This window comes from Pelophylax lessonae (assembly GCF_965119305.1).
Source record: "Pelophylax lessonae genome assembly, chromosome: 3".
Taxonomy (NCBI): Eukaryota; Metazoa; Chordata; class Amphibia; order Anura; family Ranidae; genus Pelophylax; species Pelophylax lessonae.
Window position 1 is genome coordinate 619,406,588 of NC_138770.1, and position 22,612 is coordinate 619,429,199.

The 22,612-nt window shown below is 46.3% G+C and overlaps 1 protein-coding gene across 1 annotated transcript in view; it reads right to left on the bottom strand.

Moving 5' to 3' along the window:
• The window catches only part of KCTD3 (potassium channel tetramerization domain containing 3), a 133,136-nt gene that overhangs the window by 34,902 nt on the left and 75,622 nt on the right, over nucleotides 1-22,612 (bottom strand). The window contains exons 10-13 of the mRNA XM_082249836.1: nucleotides 17,338-17,453; nucleotides 6,739-6,826; nucleotides 5,993-6,109; nucleotides 5,359-5,529 (exon numbers count right to left, since the gene is read on the bottom strand). Of these exons, the coding sequence (XP_082105962.1) occupies nucleotides 5,359-5,529; nucleotides 5,993-6,109; nucleotides 6,739-6,826; nucleotides 17,338-17,453 (492 nt within the window). The remainder of the gene's footprint in view (nucleotides 1-5,358; nucleotides 5,530-5,992; nucleotides 6,110-6,738; nucleotides 6,827-17,337; nucleotides 17,454-22,612) is intronic.

Genomic DNA, 22,612 nt, shown 5'->3' on the forward strand with positions numbered 1-22,612 from the left:
CAGCTTAGTTTAATCATACCCATCCTAAAAAATGGGAATTTCGATTTACCACAAATCCATTTCTGTGTGTGTTCATTGACGCACACAGCTCCTTAGGATTCTTGATCGTTGGGTTATACTGCCCCCTACAGGAGTAGGACACTAGGCAGAAAAAGCACTTGACTACGCCTATGGGCAGTCCCAGGAGGTATACTCCCCCTCTATGCTATAGGTACTCAATTTTGTTACAAGCAGTGTCAGAAGTATTACAACTCCATAGAGTGGCGGGTGCTTTGCCCATCAATGAACAAAGAGAAATAGATTTTATGGTAAGCCAAAAATCCCATTTTCCCTTTCGTTCATTGATGGACACAGCTCCTTAGGATTGTTGACCATTGGGACATCCCAAAGCAGTGTCAAACACGAGGGGTGGGAACAGCAAAATAATTCACAAGGCTAAAGATTAGCCAACCAGAAAACAGGAGCTCAACAAAAAACAACTGGAGCCCATCTGAACAATAGTCCACCAAAGAGGAAACAGACCCTCTAAACAGCAGCCTGCATAAGCCTGCGGCCAAAGAAAGCATCCACAGATGCCAACACGTTCATTTTATAGAATTGAAAGTGGCCGCCTTGCAAACCTGTGTCACTGACGCCTGATGACGGAAGGCCCAAGAAGCACTAAGCCCCCGAGTAGAATGAGCCGTGACAGGGAAAGGAGGAAACTGACCCTTGATTGAATAGGCCTGAGTCACCATCTGTCTGATCAATGTTTAAATGGTCGCAGAAGAAGTGGACAGTCATTTTCTTGGCCAATCCGTGAGCACAAATAGGAAGTCTTACTTCCGAAAAGACTTCGTAGCTACCAGGTACACCCGAACCACATCCAGGGCATGCAAGGCAATTTCCTTAGGATGTTTAGGCCTGAGACACAAGGAAGGGAACCCAATGTCTTCATTCAAAAGGAAATCAGAGACTACTTTAGGAAGGAAGGATGGACAGGGGCGCAGAACCACCTTATCTTTGTGGACCACCAGTAAGGGGTGGGACAAGATAACGCTGCCAATTCAGAAACCCTGCGAGCAGAGGTGATAGCCACCAAAAAGGCCACCTTCTGGGACAATGTAAGCAGGGGAATCTCCTGACTATTTTCAAAGGGAGGCTTCTGGAGAACTGAAAGCACCAAGTTCGGATCACAAGGCAGTGGAGGAGACCGCACCGGTGGAGTCAAAAATGTCGAACCCCTTGAATAGAGGTGCGCAACAGGGAGTGGGTGGCCAAGGGCTGTTGAAAAAGACAGCTAAAGCTGACACCTGGCCTTGACTGTATTCAAGATCAACTTCTGCTCAACCCCGTTGAAGGAAGGTCAAGACCCAAGCCACCGAGAAGAGAGAGGGTAAACACCAAGCGACTCACACCAAGAAATGTACACTTTCCACATATGGTAGTAGATCTTCTTAGAGGTAGACTTACTCGGACTTCCGTCGGAATCACCTGGCTTTCAACAACCAAACCTTCAAAGCCAGCAAATGTAAAGCAGGATGTAAGATTGGCCCCTTGGGACAACAGATCCTCCATGAGTCACCAGGGGAACCCCACAAAAAGTGTAAAACACTGCAAAGGGACAGCCCCCCACGGCGCTGGCAGCACCACCTGGTTGCCAGGCACAAAGCACCAAGCGATCCTCAGCAGGGAGGGAGAGGACCCCACCAGACTCACCACCCGGTAGAAACAGGCACCCGCAGCCACCAGGATAATCTGCACTCCCTGTGCGGTGACCAGGAAGTGAAAAGATCCAGGAGTCAGGACCAGGAGATGAGGAGGGGTTTCCACCGGCAAAATAGCCGCCCACAGGGCTCCACAGTCATGGCCGCCGCTATTTTCAATGGCAAACCACCGTAAAATGGCCACTGGACTACACAAACATGACGCAGTGCATTGAGCACACAGGCTACAACAAAATGGCAGCACCACGAGGCTCCCAGGGACCCAGGAGGGATCCCTAGGCCTCAAGGACAGGCCCAGGCAGGACGGGGCCCTGGAAGGAGCCCCCACCAGGTGGAAGGAGGGGGGACAGATGAAAGGGGGGTGTGCCAAAGGGTCCGACTGTCCCAGGGAGGGGGCCACATCCACCTCAAAACCCTCCAGGGGGAGAGGGGGGACAGCTACTCACCATATCAGGAACCAGGCAGACACCGTTCCAGACAGAACCCCTCGCCATCGAAATGGGTGGCTGTCGGCCAGGAGGAACATTTAGACTCAGGCCGAGACCCGGGCATATGCGACCTCGCTAGGCTGTTAACTCGCAGGCCAGCCCCCGTCTGGTGGGGCTATATTGCAGCCAACCTAGCATGGAGCTTAGGTCTGCGCACTCACTGGCCAGACTTGGGTGACCACTGGATCTAGATTATCCAGCCCGTCGCCCAGTCCGGCAGCTGATTGCAGATCTTACAGGAGAAAAATTTCCCAGCAAGAACTAGGTTCCTACCCCTGACTAGGCAGAAAAAAACTGAGTACCTATAGTAAGAGAGAGGGAGTATAGCCCCTGGGACTGCCCATAGGCATAGCCAGACTTGTTTTCTGCCTAGTGTCCTACTCCTGTAGGTGGCAGTATATCCCAATGGTTAAGAAGATCAGGAGCGGTTTTCGGTCAATGAACGAAAGAGAAAGCATTATTTTCAACTTTGCAAGGAGTTTGAAGGGATAGAACATCTGTCAGGTTTTTACTGCTGCTTTTAATGTAGAGATTTCTCAAGCGATCGAATATCTTGTCAACAGGGACACAGACAGCCGCTTGAATGGCCAAGCAGTGATGACGTCACTCCCAGCCAGACACATGGGAGTCCTGTTAACTGTGGTCTGAGCAGCGCATGTGCAGCTCAGATTATATTACCGCTGACAGGGCAGAAGAGGAAATTTATGACAAAAGAGACCATTAGGGTCTCTTCTGTTACAAAAACACTGCCTAGCATTCGTTTTTCAAACTCTGACTTTAATACCACTTTAAATTACCCTCAGTTGGATCGACTCCTTAAAGACTAGTCTTGTTTTTTTTTGCTTAAAAATAACAAACATGTTATACTTACCTGTAAAGTGGTTTTGCACAGGGCAGCCCAGATCCTCATCTTCTCGGGTCCCTCTTCGTTGCTCCTGACCCCTCCCTCCTGAGCCAAGCAGCAGCTGTGTGTCCATTCAGACAAAGGAGGACGCTCTCCTCATTGGCTCACTGACTTTGATTGTTAGCAGTAGGAACCAATGGCGCTCCACTGCTGTCTCGGCCAATGAGGAGGGAGAGTCCCGCGAAGCCGAGTCTCTCCTGAAACACTGCTGAATAGAGATAGGCTCAGATAAGTATTAGGGGGGCTACTGCAGATAGGTTTTTTAACTTAATGCATAGAATGCATTAGGATAAAAAAAACCTTCTGACTTTCCAACAGCTTTACTATGTAAAGATTTAATGCTCCCCACTATTATTCAACCACTTGAGCTCCAGGCCTTTTCTGGCACTTTTTGTTTACATGTAACAGTATTTTTTCTAGAAATATGCTTAAAACCCCCAAACATTTTATATTTTTTTTTTAAAAGGAGAGGCCCTAGAGAATAAAATTGGTGGATTTTGCAATTTTTTTATGTCACACGGTATTTGCGCTGCGTTTTTTTAAACACAAGTTTTTCGGAAAAAATGCATTTTCAAATTTAAATGCAAAAAAAGAGTACATAACCCAATTTTTTTGTCAAATATAAAAAGTTGAGGTTACGCAGAGTAAATAAATACCAAACATGTCACACTTTAAAATTGTGCCGGCCCATGCAATGGTGACTAACAATGTAATTTTTGCTATCCATAGCCCGCTTGCCTCCTGGGCACTTTTGCCCTCTTCCTGCCCAGGCCAAATTTCAACGCTGTCGCACTTTAAATGACAACTGCTCGATCATGCAACACTGTACCCAAACTAAATTTTTATAATTTTTTTCACACAAACAGAGCATTCTTTTGGCGGTATTTAATTACCACTGTTTTTGCTTTTTTTTTTGCTAAATAAATGAAAACCGATCGAAAAAAAAAAAAACAGTGGTAATTAAATACCGCCAAAAGAATGCTCTGTTTGTTATAAAATTTTGCAAACGGGTAATTTTTCTCCTTTACTGATGTGCATTGATGATGCTGCACTAATGGGCACTGTTGGGACTGCACTGATAACCAGGACACTGGTAATCACGTCTGTTTTACAGAAGTCGGTTATCGGTGCTCTTCTCCTTTCCTCACACTGTCAGTGTGAGGAAAGGAAAGCTGATCATCGACTTCTGTGACTGGACACAGCTGTTCCAAGGGTAAAGAGCCACTGATTTGCTCTTTACTTCAACCTGTGATCAGCAGTGTCTGAAGGACACTGATCCCAGAGCGTGCTGCGGCGGGCGCGATCACGGGAGACCGACATATGACGGTCTCCCAGAACTGTAGCAGTCATTCGGAATATTGCGCGGTCAGCAAGTGGTAAAGGTTTCCATTTTAGATTTATAGAGGAGGTCTAATGCTAGAATTACTGCTCGTGATCTGACGTACGTAGTTTTACCTCACATGTGTGGGATGAGAAACACACACGTCCCCTCCCACTTCTTGTAAAAGTAATCCAGCGGCTAGTTAGGCAGGTATCATCCCGGTATAACTACTTGAAGTCTAGCGACATTCAGGTAGGTCGCTGGTCAGAAAGTGGTTAATAGGGGATATCGACCTAAAGTTCCATCCAATTCAATTATTATATACAAAAGTATACCCCTCGTCCCTGCAGCTCAATGATGCAGGTGAAGTGAAAACTTACCTATTATTAGCTGCTCTGGTCTGGTTACGTGATGCAGGGGAGAGGAGGGAGCACTGGTACCAGCTGGGACATGGGAGCCTATGGGTGAAGTCACCACTCTTGGAATTTGCTAGCTTTTTTTGAGCACCCTTTCCACTCCCTTGGAGCTGCTGCTCACTGGCACAGGGGATCACGTGTCAGGACCAGAGCGGGCTGAAAACAGGCAAGTATACACATTTTTCTATACATTTTTTTTAAAAAATTTTACACAGGTTTGTTAACACAAGTGGAAGGAGTCGGGGTGAGGGGACATCGTTAAAGCTGGTCTTAATCAGGAATTCTACTGTGGGCCTGTCAACTGTAGAAGAGCACCTGGGGGGGATTCTGTCTTCAAGGGAGCAGGGCTGTCTGCCCAACGTGGAGATGGGCAAGCTAAAAATGCCACATGTAACCAAAAACCAACATATAACCAGACCAATAACTTAGCATGTATTGTTTTAGAATTTTGGATTATCTATATCTGATGCAGATAAATTCAGCAGAATACTTTACACTAGCAACAGCCCATCTCCACATGTACCTGATACGAGATGTTTCTCTGACAGCATAATCTTTGTCACCGGGCTTCGGTGTACTGTAAACGTTTGGAAGAGTTGAGGCCCGGAACCCACTGTCTCCGGATGTTGCACGATCACCCTCACTGCTCCCGAGCTTGTGCCATAAGCAATCTCAATCCAGTTTCCACTGACACCTGCAAACACAACACAATGGGCGGGTAAGGTGATGGCACACATGAAGGCATTTATTATCTAAAAGTGTCACTACAGTACACAGTCTTAACACAGACATCAGTGCAGCTGGGGACCAGGAATTTGACACTCCTTTGGACACCATTTTAGTGACAATTACTTAACTCTGGGTTCACACTTCTGCAAATTGGATGTGGGTTTCCCTGCATGACAGGAGACTGTGACTGGCTCTCAATGGAGACGGTTCACACACCTCTGGGGCAGCCACAGTCCATACTGGAAAAGGTTCCAGTGAGACTTTGGTTCAATTTAAGGTCCAAATACTGGCAAAAATTCGGACCCGATTTGAACCCGAAATGGAGAACAGGGACGCACTGGACCCCCTGCTGTGAGCCACGGCCGCAGCTAGTGTGAACCTGGCCTTAAAATAAACCCATTTACAGACAGGATCCCTGTATCACTCACTGGTTTTGGGTGTGAGGTAGACACTCAGGGCAGTGATGGCATCATTGGAGGGATCATGATACAATTCCGTCACTAGCAGATCATTATCTTTCATGCGCAGTGGAAACTTCTGCATATCTGGAATAAGAAACAAAGCCAACATCATCATCAACCCTGAATCTGATGACCACATGCTGGATGGTAAGACATAATGAAAAGATATTAAGGTGAAACTTCACTCTCCCAATCAACATTGATTATTTTTAATCATTATGCAGCTAGCATTAGTAAATAGATAGGAAAGTAGATCAAATATACTTGTTTTAAACTTTTTTTTGTTTTACATTTCTTCAGTTACTTTCTATTTTCTTGCCAAGGCAAATGATGTCATATATCCCAGGAGTTGTTAGGATGAGAGGAGAGGTTTTCTCAGCTAAGCACACTCTCCTGCATGCATATTTGAGCTAAGGGCAGATGGATTCCAGGAAGTAAACGCTACATGAATCAATGCCCTTAAAAGATGGCCACGACCAGAAAAGCTGGGGGGGGGGGGGGGGTATTGCAAAGTGATTTCTCAACAAAATAAAGCATGGAGAAATGGGTGGGTGGGGCAGTTTGCTTTGATTATTAAAAATGAATTAAATAGCATTTTTGGTTTGTGGTGATCGGATGCAGTAAAGAACTGTTTTAAAAGATGAAAGATGTTTGTGGTCTTTCACAGCAAATGCTTTACAATTCCCGTTTTCATCAGCAAACACGTATCTTACCTATATAATAAATGGATCCATTGTTGCACCCCAAAAGCAGGAAGGAGCCTGCTGTATCATAGCTAGTGATAGGAACAACGTCCTGTACCTGAGGAGACACAGCAAGATCTATTCACATTCTGAACGCAGAGCTTATTTTGCCAAAGCAAGTCAGTCTAAAAATAAATTCAGATAACCAGTGTGATAAAAAAAAAAAAAACGAACGCAGTATCCAATATAGTTTTTCAGGTTAAGTGCATGCATATGCTATGTACCGTGTCAGTGTAATGCTTTCCAAGTATTTTTAACTTCCACAAAGATCGGTGGGGGAGATTTACTAAAACTGGAGAACTCAAATCTGGTGCAGCCCTGCATGGTAGCCAATCAGCTTCTAACTTCAGCTTGTTCTATTAAAGCATTTGTAACCCCTAAAAAGGAAAAACCCATATATGCTTTCTAATTTGCCTATTGATTAGCAAGTGTTGTCTGTAACTTTTTTTATTGAGCAGGTTGTTGAAAAATACCTGCTCATACTGACAGTTCCACGAGTTCCGGTTTCAAACTGACCACATTATCACTGATGACAGACCCCTCATAACGTGGTCAGTTTGCGTCCCTTGCATGCCTGCTAGGAGATATAGAGGGGCTGAACCTACGCTTGGCATCCTCTATATGCTGTAGTCTGTGTAGTGCCCGCCCCTTCCCAGCTCTGCTTACATAGACAGCGGAGACTCGCTGCCTACACGGGGAATGTTCTTCCCCTCTGTGTCTGATCCGTCAGCCCCTAATCACACATCCCCCCCAGATGGATTAGGACCAGTAAAGAAGCAGTTGTAAAGTGAAGAAAGTTTGTCTATACTGTGTGTGTGAGAACGGCTGCAGGAAGAGATTGAAGCCGTTGTAACAGATTAGAGAGGACTGCATACTGGCCGGACTCTCAGCTGTATTCAGTGTATTTAGGGCACTGTGTGAGGTGAAGATCATCTGCAGGAGTTGAAGAAAGAGCTAAACTGCAGGTGATTGGAGATGGGGAGGGCTGCAGACTATTATCGGAATCCAGTATATTTTGGGACACTGTGTGATAGTGGAGATTGGCAGCAGGATAGGAGAGAGGAGCTGGCCAGCAAGTGATTACAAAGGGGGAGGAGAGCTGCATGCTATGTATAATATAGCTAGGAGACTGGGAATGTACATCCCTGCTGTGTGTGACATCAGACGCTGCCTGTCCATTTACTAGTGAGACACGCCCCCTCTAGATGGAGAGAAAACTGGAAGAGGATAATGCAGTCACGTGATCACAGGATAAAACCTCATAAAAAGGTACAAAACGTTTATCCTTCACACAGCTGCATTTGATTATGGTTTTTACATGTCATTTCCTACATTAAAATGAACTGTGCTTGTACTGAGTTTACATGTCCTTTAGGGCTCTTTCACACACACTGTCCGTTGGACGGACTCCGTTTTTCTCAGCGGGGATCGATCCGCCGATCCCCTGCTGAGCAGGAGAATGACAGCTGTTCTCGGGGGGATATTATCCAGGGAGGATATTGTCCGGGGGGGGGATATTGTCTGGGGTGGGGGGGGGGGGGGGTTATATTGTCCGGGGGGAATATTGTCCAGGGGGGGAATATTGTCCGGGGGGGGATATTGTCCAGGGGGGGATATTGTCCAGGGGGGGGGGGGGATATTGTCCCAGTTCCCCCATTCAACTCTATGGGGGAATCGGATGGGAACGAACCGTCGGTCTGTTCTCATCCGATCCGATCCCCTGGACGGATGGAAAATAGGGTTTCCATCCGTCCAGATTTGACGGATCAGATGTCAGCGGACATGTCTCCGCTGACATCCGATGCCCCGTAGAGGTGAATGGGGGGACCGTTCAGATCCGACAAAAAAATGGACATGGGGATCTGAACGGTCCGCCTGTGTGAAAGGGGCATTAAGCTTTGACAAAAAAAACCTGGAAACTGATAGTTGCACCAGATTTTGCACTCTCTCCAGTTTTAGTAAACAACCCCCACTTGTTTTTTCTTTTAGGCTGATTAGTATGAAACAATGCATAATAAATCTGACCTCCAGGTAGGTTTTTTAAAGTATAGTTACATTGGTCCAGCTTTGATCCATGTAAATATACATATTTCACACCTGTGGGCCTGCTGTTGAAGAGGAGAATCACACATCATAGGTTGAACTGGATGGACTTGTGTCTTTTCAACCCCGCCAACTATGGAACTGTAGCAGTCACAGGTACTACAGTAATTTCCATGGTCTTCCAATTCCTGTGGCGGTGTTGTAACCACAGGGGGTCATTCACTCAGCAGGGCCACCATTCACCATTTTGTTCAATGCATAGAAGGTGCTATGAGACTGGAAGAAGTGGAAAGCTAGGGCGGGGATGTCACAACCTCCATTTCATCCATTTAGAGAACACAGACTATTATTGAAAACATGACAAGGTGTTCTGTAAATGCGGAGCAAGCAAACCCATGTTTCCTATACAAAAGGGCAGCCATTCAGCACAGGAACCTGGAAAATTGCAGCAATCACTGACTACTACTGTGATTATCTGCTTCCACAGGGATCACACAGGTATGGAATATGTATACTTACATTGGTCCTAGCAAGCTGGGTAATAAAAATCAAACCTGAACTTAGCTTTAATGTTTTGCATTCTCTGTTCCAGCCAGCAAGTGGAGCTTTAGGCTCCTTTCAGAAATAGAGCTAACCCATAGTGTTTTGGCAATCCCTTGTAATGTATAAAAAAAAAAAAAAAAAAAAACGGAATTTTTGTAAAATCTTACCTGTAAAATTCCTTTCTCTGAGTCCTCCGACAGTCAACGCCACTTCATATTCATCACTAATGGGGGGTTATTGACCTTTGCTCCGCAGGAGTAGCTAGGCAACAAAATGTATTAATATCAAAGCTTTTAGCATATCCCACCCCTAGGGGGTGGTCCCCTCAGTCAATACCTCCCTGCTTCCTGCATTCCCAACTCAGTTTCAGTAGCATAGCAGTAGAGTACATAAACAAACCCCAAAAGAGGGGCGGGGGCGGCGACTGTCGGAGGACTCAGAGAAAGGAATTTTACAGGTAAGATTTTACAAAAATTCAGTTTTCTCTTACGTCCGACAGTCGCCGCCACTTCATATTCATCACTAATGGGGACGTCCCATAGCAGTGTAGACATGAGGGGTGGGAAAAAACGCAGCCGCGACTAAAGCAATGCAGTACCCACATCAGAGAAAAAGGAACCTTACCAAAGTAAGAGAACCAACTGGGCAACATGAAAACGTGCTCAACAGGAGCAGCAACCCAGGAAAACAAGTAACCCAGGCAGGGCCGGATTAAGAGCATCATGGGCTTGGTGCTGAGGATTTTGAAGGGCCTTAAGGGCCGTGCCTTGGCATGCACCCAGAGGAGGAAGGGTGCAGCCATGCATGCCTAATTCAACATGGGATGCTGTCTCTGAAGCCCATAAACACATCCATGCATCGGCAACTGTCCCTCCTTGTCCGGCCTTCGCGCTGTGTGGGGAGGTTCTGAGGGTGCTGCCTGGGGAAGCGAGCATAGAAGCCAGACTTATGTGTTTACAAGTGACAGAAGAGCGGTAACAGTGAATATGGCCAACCCGGGGCCTATATAAAAAAGGTAGGGGCCTGGAGCTGCAGCTCCAATAGCCCCTACGTTAATCTGGCCCTGAACCCAGGGATAAAGACATCCCAACAGCCAAGGACCCAAAACAAGGGACCCTAAGGCACTGCCGCACTAAGAACTTTGCGGCCAAAGGAAGCATCCGCCAATGCCTGAACATCCACCTTGTAGAATTTGGAGAAGGTGTGAACTGACGACCAAGTCGCCGCCTTACACACCTGGGCCACAGAAGCCTGATGATGACAGGCCCAAGACGTACTCAGAGATCTGGTAGAGTGCGACTTCACAGGCACGGGAGGAACCTTCCCCCTCAAAGCATAGGCCTGCTCAATGGTCTGCCTGATCCATTTGGCGATGGTAGAAGCTGACGCCGCCATGCCCTTCCGAGGTCCCTCAGGAAGGACGAATAAGGAATCCGACCTGCAAAAAGATTTAGTCGACAACAGGTAAACCCTGATCGCCCGAACAACATCCAAGGAATGTAAAGCCACCTCCTTCGGATGTTTTGGCCTCGCGCAAAGAGGTGAAATTCCGAAATCCTCTTCGGAAGAAAAGACGGGTTAGGTCGCAAGACCACCTTATCCAAGTGAATCACCAAATACGGAGAGTTGCAGGACAAGGCCGCCAGCTCCGACACTCTGCGAGCCGAAGTGATCGCCACCAAAAAGGCAACCTTCTTGGACAACAGAGGTAACGAGATCTCCCTGATCTTTTCAAAAGGAGCATGTTGCAACACGGACAGAACAAGGTTCAAGTCCCATGGAGGCAAAGGCTCCCTCCTAGGAGGGACCAGGTGTCGCACCCCTTGAACAAAGGTGCTAACCAAAGAGTTAGACGCCACAGGGCGTTGAAAGAGAACAGCCAGCGCAGAAATCTGACCCTTAATCGTGGCCAACGCCAAACGCTGGTCCACGCCCGTTTGAAGGAAAGCCAACACTCTCGATACCGAGTACGAGCGAGGGGAGTACCCCCTGGACTCACACCAGGCAAAATACGCCTTCCAAGTACGGTAGTAAATCTTCCCCGAAGAGGCCTTCCTAGCCTTGATCAAAGTGGGAATGACCTCGGGGGAAAGACCCCTATCCTTCAGGACCTGGCTTTCAACAGCCAGGCCGTTAAAGCCAGTGACTGTAAAGCAGGATGGAATATCGGTCCTTGAGACAGGAGATCTTCTCGAAGAGGCAGATGCCACGGAGCGTCGACCACCAGATTCACGAGGTCTGCGTACCAAGACCGGCGAGGCCAGTCCGGCGCCACCAGAATCACCATGTGTGGTTCCGAGGCCAACCTGCGAAGGAGCCTGGACAGCAGCTGAATCGGTGGAAAGGCATACATCAGACGATACTGATGCCAGGGCGCCACTAACGCGTCTGAGGCGTCTGCTCGAGGATCGCGCGTCCTTGCCACGAACCTTTCCACCTTGTTGTTTAGACGAGACGCGAACAGGTCCACATCTGGGGAACCCCACTTTGCGCACAGCATCTGAAAGACATCCGGGTGAAGGGACCATTCTCCCTGGTCCAGGGTCTGGCGACTCAGATAGTCCGCCTGCCAGTTCACCACCCGCGGAATGTGAACTGCCGTTATCGCCGGGACGTGTGCCTCGGCCCAAGACAGAATGTCGGCCACTTCCCGAGCCGCGCGGGCACTCCTGGTGCCCCCTTGGTGGTTGATGTAGGCCACCGCTGTGGCATTGTCCGTCTGCATCCGAACCGGACGGCCCTGTAGCCTGTCCGTCCACTGCAGAAGGCAGAGAGATATCGCTCGCAATTCCAGAATGTTGATCGGAAGGGAGGATTCCTCCTCCGACCAAGTTCCCTGGGCGGACAGAACACCCAGAACACCACCCTAGCCCGACAGGCTGGCATCCGTGGTGATCACCGTCCACGAGAAAGGGCGAAAAGACTTGCCCCCCCGACACCGCCGGGGACCGGAGCCACCACAGAAGATCCCTTCTGGTATGATGACTCAACGAGATCCGTAGATCCAGAGATTGCGGTCGCCCGTCCCACTCGGCCAGAATCTCCGCCTGGAGACCCCGCATGTGAAACTGGGCAAAAGGGATCGCCTCGAAGGCCGAGACCATCAATCCCAGACACCTCATACACGTTCAGAGGGACGAGTACTGATTGTCCCTGAGGGACTTGACCGCGTCCTGAAGCGTCCGGAGCTCGTCTTCCGGCAGGAAGACCTTCGCTTGAACAGAGTCCAGGATCATTCCCAGGTAGGGAAGACGAACCGACGGACACAGAGTTGACTTTGGAAAATTTATCGTCCACCCGAACTCCTGCAGAGTCTGCATCGTGATGGACAGATCGTTCACCAGGCCCTGACTGGTCGCAGACCGAATCAGGATATCGTCCAGATACCCCAGGACAGAAATGCCCTGGGCTCTCAACAAGGCCAGAACCGGCGCAAGCACCTTGGTGAAAACCCGCGGAGCCGAAGCGAGACCAAAGGGCAACGCCACGAATTGGTAATGATCCTCCGCAATGGCGAATCGAAGGTACCTCTGGTGACCCTCGAAAATGGGAATGTGAAGATACGCATCCTTCAAATCGATGGAGGCCATGAATTCCCCCGGAACCAGGGCAGCCACCACCGAGCGCAGGGATTCCATGCGGAACTTGCGAACCCGCACAAAGCGGTTCAGAGCTTTCAAGTCCAGAATCGGACGTACCTTGCCCTCCTTTCTGGGCACAGTGAACAGATTGGAATAGAACCCCCGAAATCTGTCCCGATGAGGCACCGGAACCACCACTCCCTGGGCCCGCAGGTCCCGCACCGCCAGGTGCAGATCCTGCAAGCGCTCCGGAGTCAGTTGAAGGTTTGAGGGGAAAAATCTGCCCGCCGGCCGAGAGAGAAACTCGATCTTGTATCCAGATCGAACGATTTCCTGAACCCACCTGTCCCGAATGCGGTCCAGCCAGGGTTGAAGAAAACCGAGCAAACGTCCCCCACCCCAGAACTGGGTGAGGGCGTCCCTTCAGGCCGTATTGGTATGGGCAGCGGACCCGGACTGGCCGGACTTCTGCTTACCTGTCCACGGCTTCTTCTGGGAGCCTTGGCCCTTGCAGGGCTTGCCCTTATAGTGCGACCGAAAGGCATGAAAGGACCCCTGAGAGGGCCTAAACGAGGTATTCTTCTTACCACTAACAAACTTATTCTTGTGAGTTTGGGGCAAGAGAGTGCTCTTACCCCCAGAAATTCCCTTTATCAGAGTATCCAAAGATTCGCCAAAAAGGCGGGATCCCGCGTAGGGCAAATTAGCTAAAGTCTTGCGAGAGGATTGGTCAACAGACCAACATTTCAGCCATATCAGGCGACGGTTTAATACCGCCACACTTGAAAGACGCGCAGCCAAAGGGACTAAACCTAAGTCTGCATCACATAGATACATGACAGCCTGATGAATTTGATCCACCATAGCCAAGGTAGTCGGCGGGGCAGAGTCAGCCACCAGGGTGCGCCTGAGCACCTGCGTCCAATCCGCAATAGCCTGGGCTGCCATAATGGAAGCAAAAATAGGCTTCAGCATAGAACCAGCAACCGTATAAGCATGACGGGCCAGAGACTCCAAACTCCTGTCCGTAGGGTCCCGGAACACCGGGGTATCCTCAGCAGGAATCGCAGTAGATTTATTTAAAATCGCCACTGCATGATCCACCTGAGGCGGCACACACCAACGCTCATCAGTGGCGGGTGTAAATGGATAACGCAGCTTGAACCTACTCGGCACAGCAAAAGGCTTCTTTAAATTGCGCCATTGCTCATCAACCACGCGCTGAAATTCCGCAGAGCAAGGAAAAACCTGTGATGTTTTGCGTTTCCTTTGCGTCCCATAAGAGGACATCAAAGCAGGAGGACATGGTTCATCCTGCAAATGCAGCGTTTGCTTGATAGAAGCAACCAACTCACCCATGAGTGCAAGCTCTTCAGACGAGCCAGGGGGAGAATTATCAACCCCTTCTACCTCAGCCTCCCCCCTCAGACCCCACAAGGTCTAGAGATGAGCGAGACCCTGAGAAGGGCACTCCAGCCATAGCAGCACCATCGCCCTCTGAATCAGAGGAAATAGACACTCTGGGCCGTTTGGTGGATCGATCAGCCACCAGCATCTGCACCTGAGCAGCCAAGTTTGCCACAATAGTAGCCAGATCAGCCCCCTCGGGGGATGCAGCAGTCCCTTGACCCCCCACCAAGGTGGGAGGAAACTTGCAATCCTGAGAATCCATGCCCCAGCAAAAGTAGAAAAAAAGGAGTACCGCCCCTTTAAGACCGCGACGAGCGTAGCCCACCGCACCCTACTGAATACACCGACCCCCACGGGGATAATAACACTGGGCAAGGAATACAGGAAAAGGAAAGGAAAAAACCTGGAGAGATCACACAGGCTGCTGCTACCGATCGCTGTCCCAGAGCAAAAGGAAGTGATGCAATGACTGACCGCCCTATAAAGCCTATGTAAGGCTACACAAACATGGCCGCTCGGCTGAGGATTCCTTAGGCAAAGAGAAAATGGCGCCGACATGTGGCCTGATCGATCGCCGACAAAATGGCGGCGTTTGGCGCCAAAACGGCGGCGTTTGGCGCCAAAACGCTGCACCGTACCACACAGGACCGGTCACCATAAACTTGCCGAAAAAAATTGGCGGATCGCAGCAGCGATCGCCGCACAGCATGCCCAAGCCCAGACTTCTTCATGCATTCACACAGCAGAGCGGGAGAGCCCCCCCCCTCGCAGCCCACAGACAGGCAGCTATTCCACACAGGAATCTGACAGGGAGCTCAGCATTTACACAGACATGCAGGGTCACACAGTCCCAGACTGACACCCAAATAGACAGGTCCCCACATAGATTTACACTTACCAGTCCGGATGGCGTGGGGAGCCTTCTCCAGCGACCAAACCGCTGCACTGAGGACAGGGAGTGTCGCAGCCAGGACGCAGTGGAAATGCGGTGCGAAACCGCAATGGCGTCCAGTGAGGTAGCCACCTCACAGATAGCATCCCTGCAGCGAACAGGGATGGGTCGTTCAATATGCCAGGGAAAACCTGCGCTGAACGCTCGATGGCAGGCTGGGAAGCCCCTGGCCCTGAACCCTGGGATCCAGGGTGGCCAGTCCGAGACCCAGCTCCGCATGATCATCTTCATCCGAAGAATCTAACTAATGCTGAAAATTAACAGCTAAGTAAAAGAAAGAGAAAAAGACTCAAAATAAAACCAAAAAGAGAATAAAGGCTGAGACTGAGAGCCCCAGCACAGGAACAGCCAGCCTACTCCTAAGCTAGGCATTAGAAAACTGAGTTGGGAATGCAGGAAGCAGGGAGGTATTGACTGAGGGGACCACCCCCTAGGGGTGTGATATGCTAAAAGCTTTGATATTAATAAATTTTGTTGCCTAGCTACTCCTGCGGAGCAAAGGTCAATAACCCCCCATTAGTGATGAATATGAAGTGGCGGCGACTGTCGGAGGACGTAAGAGAAAAAAAGTATATATTTTTTTTTTTTACAGTGTTTATCTTATATGAATATTCATACGAACACACAGTGTATATAAAGCATATATATATATATATAAAAAAAAAAAAAACTAAAAGCTTGTCAACTTTATAAAATAAGTATAAAAAAAGAAAGCCTAATTACCCCCTCCCTCCCCCAGTTTGCTGTCTGTTGTACACAGAGGCTCTATGAACTGAAATTCCCCGACTGATCTGCCATTTAGCCCTGTAGACTACCTATGCAAATTAGAATTGTATTCACACAGGGGTAATTTAATAAAACGAGTGCACTCTTAATCCAATGCAGCTGTGCATGGTAGCCAATCAGCGTCTAACTTCAGCTTGTTCAATTAAGCTTTGGCAAAAAAAAAAATCTGGAAGCCGATTGGTTTCTATGCAGAGCTGCACCAGATTTTGCACTCTTCAATTTTAGTAAGGCTCCTTTCACATTTTTTACCACGATTTTGACTGGACTTGAAGCAGTGCCTTTGTCTATGGACCTCAAAAGGCATCAAAGTTGGACCAAAGTATTTCAGGGACTACTTTGAAGTAGTTGCGACTTCAAGTCACACAAATATGAAGTCGTACTCCATGGAAATTATGGAGTACGACTTGTCATGTGACTTTGCAGTCCCAAGTCACACAAGTGTGAAAAGGGGCCTAAATCATCCCTAGTTACTAAAAAGTTTGGAGGAGCTCTCTCTTGAAGCAATATATGACAAAAACTTATGACTAAACAAAACATTATATAAATAATATGGTCATGGATTTTGAAACCGTATATAGCAAGTGATAAGTAAATCAGTATAATCTTTCAACATTTAGCCTAGGTTCACACTGAAATCATGCAAATATTTCAAACCTGCCCTCAAACCAGCATGTCAGTGCGAGGTTGGGGGTGATTTGACAGACATCTGTGCGGGTTTCTGCACAGGAGGCCTATTGAAATCGCCCCTGAAGTCACCAAAAGTAATGCAGAAACTACTTTTGGGAATAGGTGCAGCGACGCAAAGTCTGCGTCGCATTAATTCGGACGGTGCAGTTGTTAACAATAGGCTTCAATGTCAAATCAGCACCATGTGAACCCATTCATCAGTATAAAAGAGTCCTTAAAAGCAAATGTTTTCTGATGAATGGGACTTTGTTTAAATTTTGAAAGATTATACTGATTTACTTATCACTTGCTATATATGGTTTCAAAATGCATGACAGTATTTATATGTTTTGTTTAGTTATAAGTTTGTCATATATTGCTTAAAGGGAGCACTGCACAATACTTTTTGGTTAATTTTAGGATTTATGTGAAGTGATTACACATATTGCTCTTTAGTAGCACTCCTCTTTAGATTAACCGCCATGTGTTTATGAGCCAATTTTTTTTTTTGTCATATATTTGTGTAGCGCGGGAGGTCATACATAGAGTATATTTAAATCACAGTTCCTGTACTTGGTCAGGACCTACCTGCCAGTGCTGAGTGACGGCATTCCACACTCCAACTTTTCCTGTGTGGCTTGTAGCGACCAGCTGGTTACCGATGAAAAACAACGCATCCACTGGTACACCAAGACTGAACACACCTAGACCACAAGCACAAAAAGGGACAGTTTATAAGTCACTGATCTATCTTTGTTAAAATTACCTATGGTTGTGGTTTTATATGTACAGTGCTTTGCAAAAGTATTCGGCCCCCTTGAACTTTTCGACCTTTTGCCACATTTCAGGCTTCAAACAAATATATAAAACTATTTTTTTGTGAAGAATCAACAACAAGTGGGACACAATCATGAAGTGGAACAAAATTTATTGGATATTTCAAACTTTAACAAATAAAAAACTGAAAAATTGGGCGTGCAAAATTATTCAGCCCCCTTAAGTTAATACTTTGTAGCGCCACCTTTTGCTGCGATTACAGCTGTAAGTCGCTTGGGGTATGTCTCTATCAGTTTTGCACATCGAGAGACTGAAATTTTTGCCCATTCCTCCTTGCAAAACAGCTCGAGCTCAGTGAGGTTGGATGGGGAGCGTTTGTGAACAGCAGTTTTCAGTTCTTTCCACAGATTCTCGATTAGATTCAGGACTGGACTTTGACTTGGCCATTCTAACACCTGGATATGTTTATTTGTGAACCATTCCATTGTAGATTTTGCTTATGTTTTGGATCATTGTCTTGTTGCAAGACAAATCTCCATCCCAGTCTCAGGTCTTTTGCAGACTCCATCAGGTTTTCTTCCAGAATGGTCCTGTATTTGGCTCCATCCTTCTTCCCATCAATTTTAACCATCTTCCCTGCCCCTGCTGAAGAAAAGCTCAAACCATGATGCTGCCACCACCATGTTTGACAGTGGGGATGGTGTGTTCAGGGTGATGAGCTGTGTTGCTTTTATGCCAAACAAAGTTTTGCATTGTTGCCAAAAAGTTTGATTTTTGGTTTCATCTGACCAGAGCACCTTCTTCCACATGTTTGGTGTGTCTCCCAGGTGGCTTGTGGCAAACTTTAAACGACACTTTTTATGGATATCTTTAAGAAATGGCTTTCTTCTTGCCACTCTTCCATAAATGCCAGATTTGTGCAGTATACGACTGATTGTTGTCCTATGGACAGAGTCTCCCACCTCAGCTGTAGATCTCTGAAGTTCATCCAGAGTGATCATGGGCCTCTTGGCTGCATCTCTGATCAGTCTTCTCCTTGTATGAGCTGAAAGTTTAGAGGGACAGCCAGGTCTTCGTAGATTTGCAGTGGTCTGATACTCCTTCCATTTCAATATTATCACTTGCACAGTTGCTCCTTGGGATGTTTAAAGCTTGGGAAATCTTTTTGTATCCAAATCCGGTTTTAAACTTCTCCACAACAGTATCTCGGACCTGCCTGGTGTGTTCCTTGTTCTTCATGATGCTCTCTGCGCTTTAAACTGACCTCTGAGACTATCACAGTGCAGGTGCATTTATACGGAGACTTGATTACACACAGGTGGATTCTATTTATCATCATTAGTCATTTAGGTCAACATTGGATCATTCAGGAATCCTCACTGAACTTCTGGAGAGAGTTTGCTGCACTGAAAGTAAAGGGGCTGAATAATTTTGCACGCCCAATTTTTCAGTTTTTTATTTGGTAACAAAGTTTGAAATATCCAATAAATTTCGTTCCACTTCATGATGGTGTCCCACTTGTTGTTGATTCTTCACAAAAAATTACAGTTTTATATCTTTATGTTTGAAGCCTGAAATGTGGCAAAAGGTCGCAAAGTTCAAGGGGGCCGAATACTTTCGCAAGGCACTGTACATTTATATATATATATATATATATATATATATATATATATAACATATTTGGACTTTAAAATAATTTTTAAAGTGCTAGTGCACCAATTTTGTAGTGAAAACAAACATAGGATATGGAATAACCCTTCAAAATCACGACAAGCAAATGCAAATTTTGGGCATCTTCTTTGTCAGATAACCTAATTTGCCTAATAGCAACCTTCCCATCTTAAGAAAAAGAATATATAAATAATTATTAGGTTCTATTTGGAACCCTAGAAGCTATATATGATTTGTTTTCTTTAAAATCTACATGCAGTTGTTATATAACCTCAGAAACAATTCAATTAAAACAATGTCTTTTTTTAAGGTCCCCCAAAATCTTTAGTGATGCGTTAAGAGATGTGTGGTGCTGAGATGCAAGCAATAAAAATAAAAACAGAGAAACAAGTAGAACTGATTACTCCAGAGGACCTGGAGGTTCAGGGAAATCAAGAGAGACAGCTTGAATGGTCTGAAGGAATTTGAAGTGTCACTCCTGCTTAGACTCAGGCATGACGACTGCTCTCCGCAGGGACGAAGATGGTACAAATAATGACACGTCCCTGTCTTAAGGGGCCCTCTGCGAAAAATACCGCTTATGGCAGCAATCTGCTTGTGGTGTCTCCAGTAAGTAATACTGAAGGCCAGGCTGCCTGGGGGACAGCTTTATCATAGACATGCCAACCTTTGTAATTTTCTTTCGATGGTTTTAGCAAGGTTTGGAGAGATCCAAAAACAAATTGTTTCTTTTACAAAGTCTGAACAAACCGTACCTCTGCAGTCTTCTCTATGCAATCCGAAAGTGCCGTTCCCCACCATCACAATCTGAACCAAGTGGAAAGGCACTTCATTATAAAATAAAATGGAACTCTAATTGAGGTGGATGTTAGCAATTTGCCGGCATCTCGCCCTGGTGCCCGCAGGTTCTGATTGTACTGCCAGCTTCTCCGAACTTTATTCCCCTCTACAGCCCTGAGAAATGGACCTGATATTAAACCAGATTATCAATTTCTTCTTTATGCATGGCTGGATATTGAAGGGACTTTCCCTATTGCTGCGTGCCAGCCGAGCTGTTCAGCCGCCTGTTTTAGTACCAGAGCTCTTATTTAAGATGACAAGGCTTTGCAGCCCACCCGGATTGGTTACACCTACTAAAGAAAAACAACAACTTCTAGCAAATCAGGGTCTGCTCAGCAAGCAATATTTTAAAGTGTATGTAAACCCAAAATCTATTTTTTAATAAGTTTGCTATCATGCCTCAATGCGGTTTTCTCAAAGTGATACTAAAGTCTAGTTCTTTTTCATTTAAAAATAACATACTTGTTATACTTACCTGCTCTGTGCAGTGGTTTTGCACAGAGCAGCCAGGATCCTACTCTTATAGGGTCCCTCCCTCCTGACGAGTGCCACCACAGCATGCACCCAAGCTGAGCTGCTGCGTGTCCATTCAAAAACACAGCCGCGGCTTGGTTCCACCCCCTCTCACTCCTCATTGGCTCACTGACTGCAGCGGGAGCCAATAGCGCCCCGCTGCTGTCTCAGCCAATGAGGAGGGTGAGTCTCTGGCAGCCGAGACTCTCCTGCAACATCAATGGATGGAGATGGGGCTCAGGTAAGTATTACGGTGGCTGCTGCACACAGAAGGTTTTTTTTTTATCTTAATGCATAGAATGCATCAAGATTAAAAAAAACTTCTGACTTTATAACCACCTTAAGCAAAAATATAGTGTGATGCTAACACAAAGTTTCCTTTCTGGAGATCCTACCACTAACAGCACTTCCTTTGGCAAGTTGACAACCAGGGCTGTGGAGTCGGTAGATAAATGTTCTGACTCGACTGCTCTGTATTAATATGTATTAATCTTTCGACACTGACTTGGGTGGGTGGTATTGCAGTAACTGTTCTGGCCACATCACTAACGATCTCTGGATAAACAAGGATGGCTTCTTCAAAAGTAAATTTTGATGAGCGATCATACTTTTCAACTTCTTTTAGTGCTTTATAAAACTCCTGTTGGAATTTTTTTTATTTGGACATTTACTGGTTCTGACGCTTATGCAACGTCACTTTCCTTTAGCAACTTCCATTTTGTCTAAGAATGAATCAAAGCCTAATTCTTCGTTTGAAGAAGATGATCCTGAGTTACCACTATTGCTTTAAAGAACTTCATCCTGTGGAGGTATTTCAGGTCGTAATCCCTTCATGCGAACTGCTACACCATAGAGGGCCCTTTTCCCAGTAGCAGTCTGTTCACTGTTCAACAAAAGTCGGCTAATTGGGTCGACATAAATAGCCGCTAACAAGATTTCATTTTCCAGCAAAAGACTCTCTATTTTCATCATTGAAGATGCAATGCCCTCAGCTATTAACCCTCCATTTTTGTTCAGGCGATATAACAGGCTCCTCCATTCCAAGAGGAATTTACCCGGGGTTAGATCGTTCCATTGCAACCTCTTGGTGACAGTGAAGGGGTGAGAAAGAAGGTTCTCCAGCTCTTTTGTTTGTGTCCACTGGCTTTCAGTTAATGCAAGATTTTCATTGTCCATTTCTTCTATGAAGTCTTTAATTTCAAGCAAACGCTTCACCATTAAATAAGTGCTTCCCCAGCGAGTTGTTTAATCCAAAATGGCTCCTTTTCCTGCACGTCTTTTCAAAATTGCATCTGTTTTCGGGGCCCTGGCTGCAACAGTTACTTGCCAATTAGTGTAGCTGCATGGCGATCTTTTAATCCATCTCTTATGGCAAGTTGCAGTGTATGAACAGCACATCGCATATGATGAATAGTAGCAAGCTTCAATGCTTCTTCAACAAAGTTGTCTAAAAAAAATGTCAGCATTCTCTTCAGTTTCTAAACTTTCTCCAATACTTGCAGAGCTGTCTTCCTCTAACTGTAATATCTGTTTGTTACCTTCTTCATCTGCGTTCGTCTTCTCAATTGTGCTCAACATGTTAGAAGCGTTATCTGTCACAACACATAAAATCTGTTCCTTTGTAATTTCAAAATCTTCTAGAACACCCTCCACTAACTTCTGAAGGTAATCACTGGTGTAATGTGCCTGAGTGTCCTTTAATCCGAGGGTCCGTGTTATTGTTTTGTTATTTTTATCCACAAATCTAACATTAATAGCAAAATAATTGACTCTGACGTGTGCATGCATCCATTTTAAGGAAGACAAAACGTCCTTTCAGAACTTTCTGTAGTTCTTCCTTTTTACATTTGGCCTCCTCAATTATAAGTTTCCTTATACCAAGTCATTAATTATAACTTTTTGTGAATTGGGACATTTAAACTTGCTTTTTTTTTTTTTTTAATTCCAATCTAAATTTAGTAGGAGTCGGAGTCGGTGCATTGTTTGCCGACTCTGACTCCAGTTACCCAAAATTTCCTCCGACTCCTCGACTCGGACTCCAACGCTAAGCCATTGTCTTGCA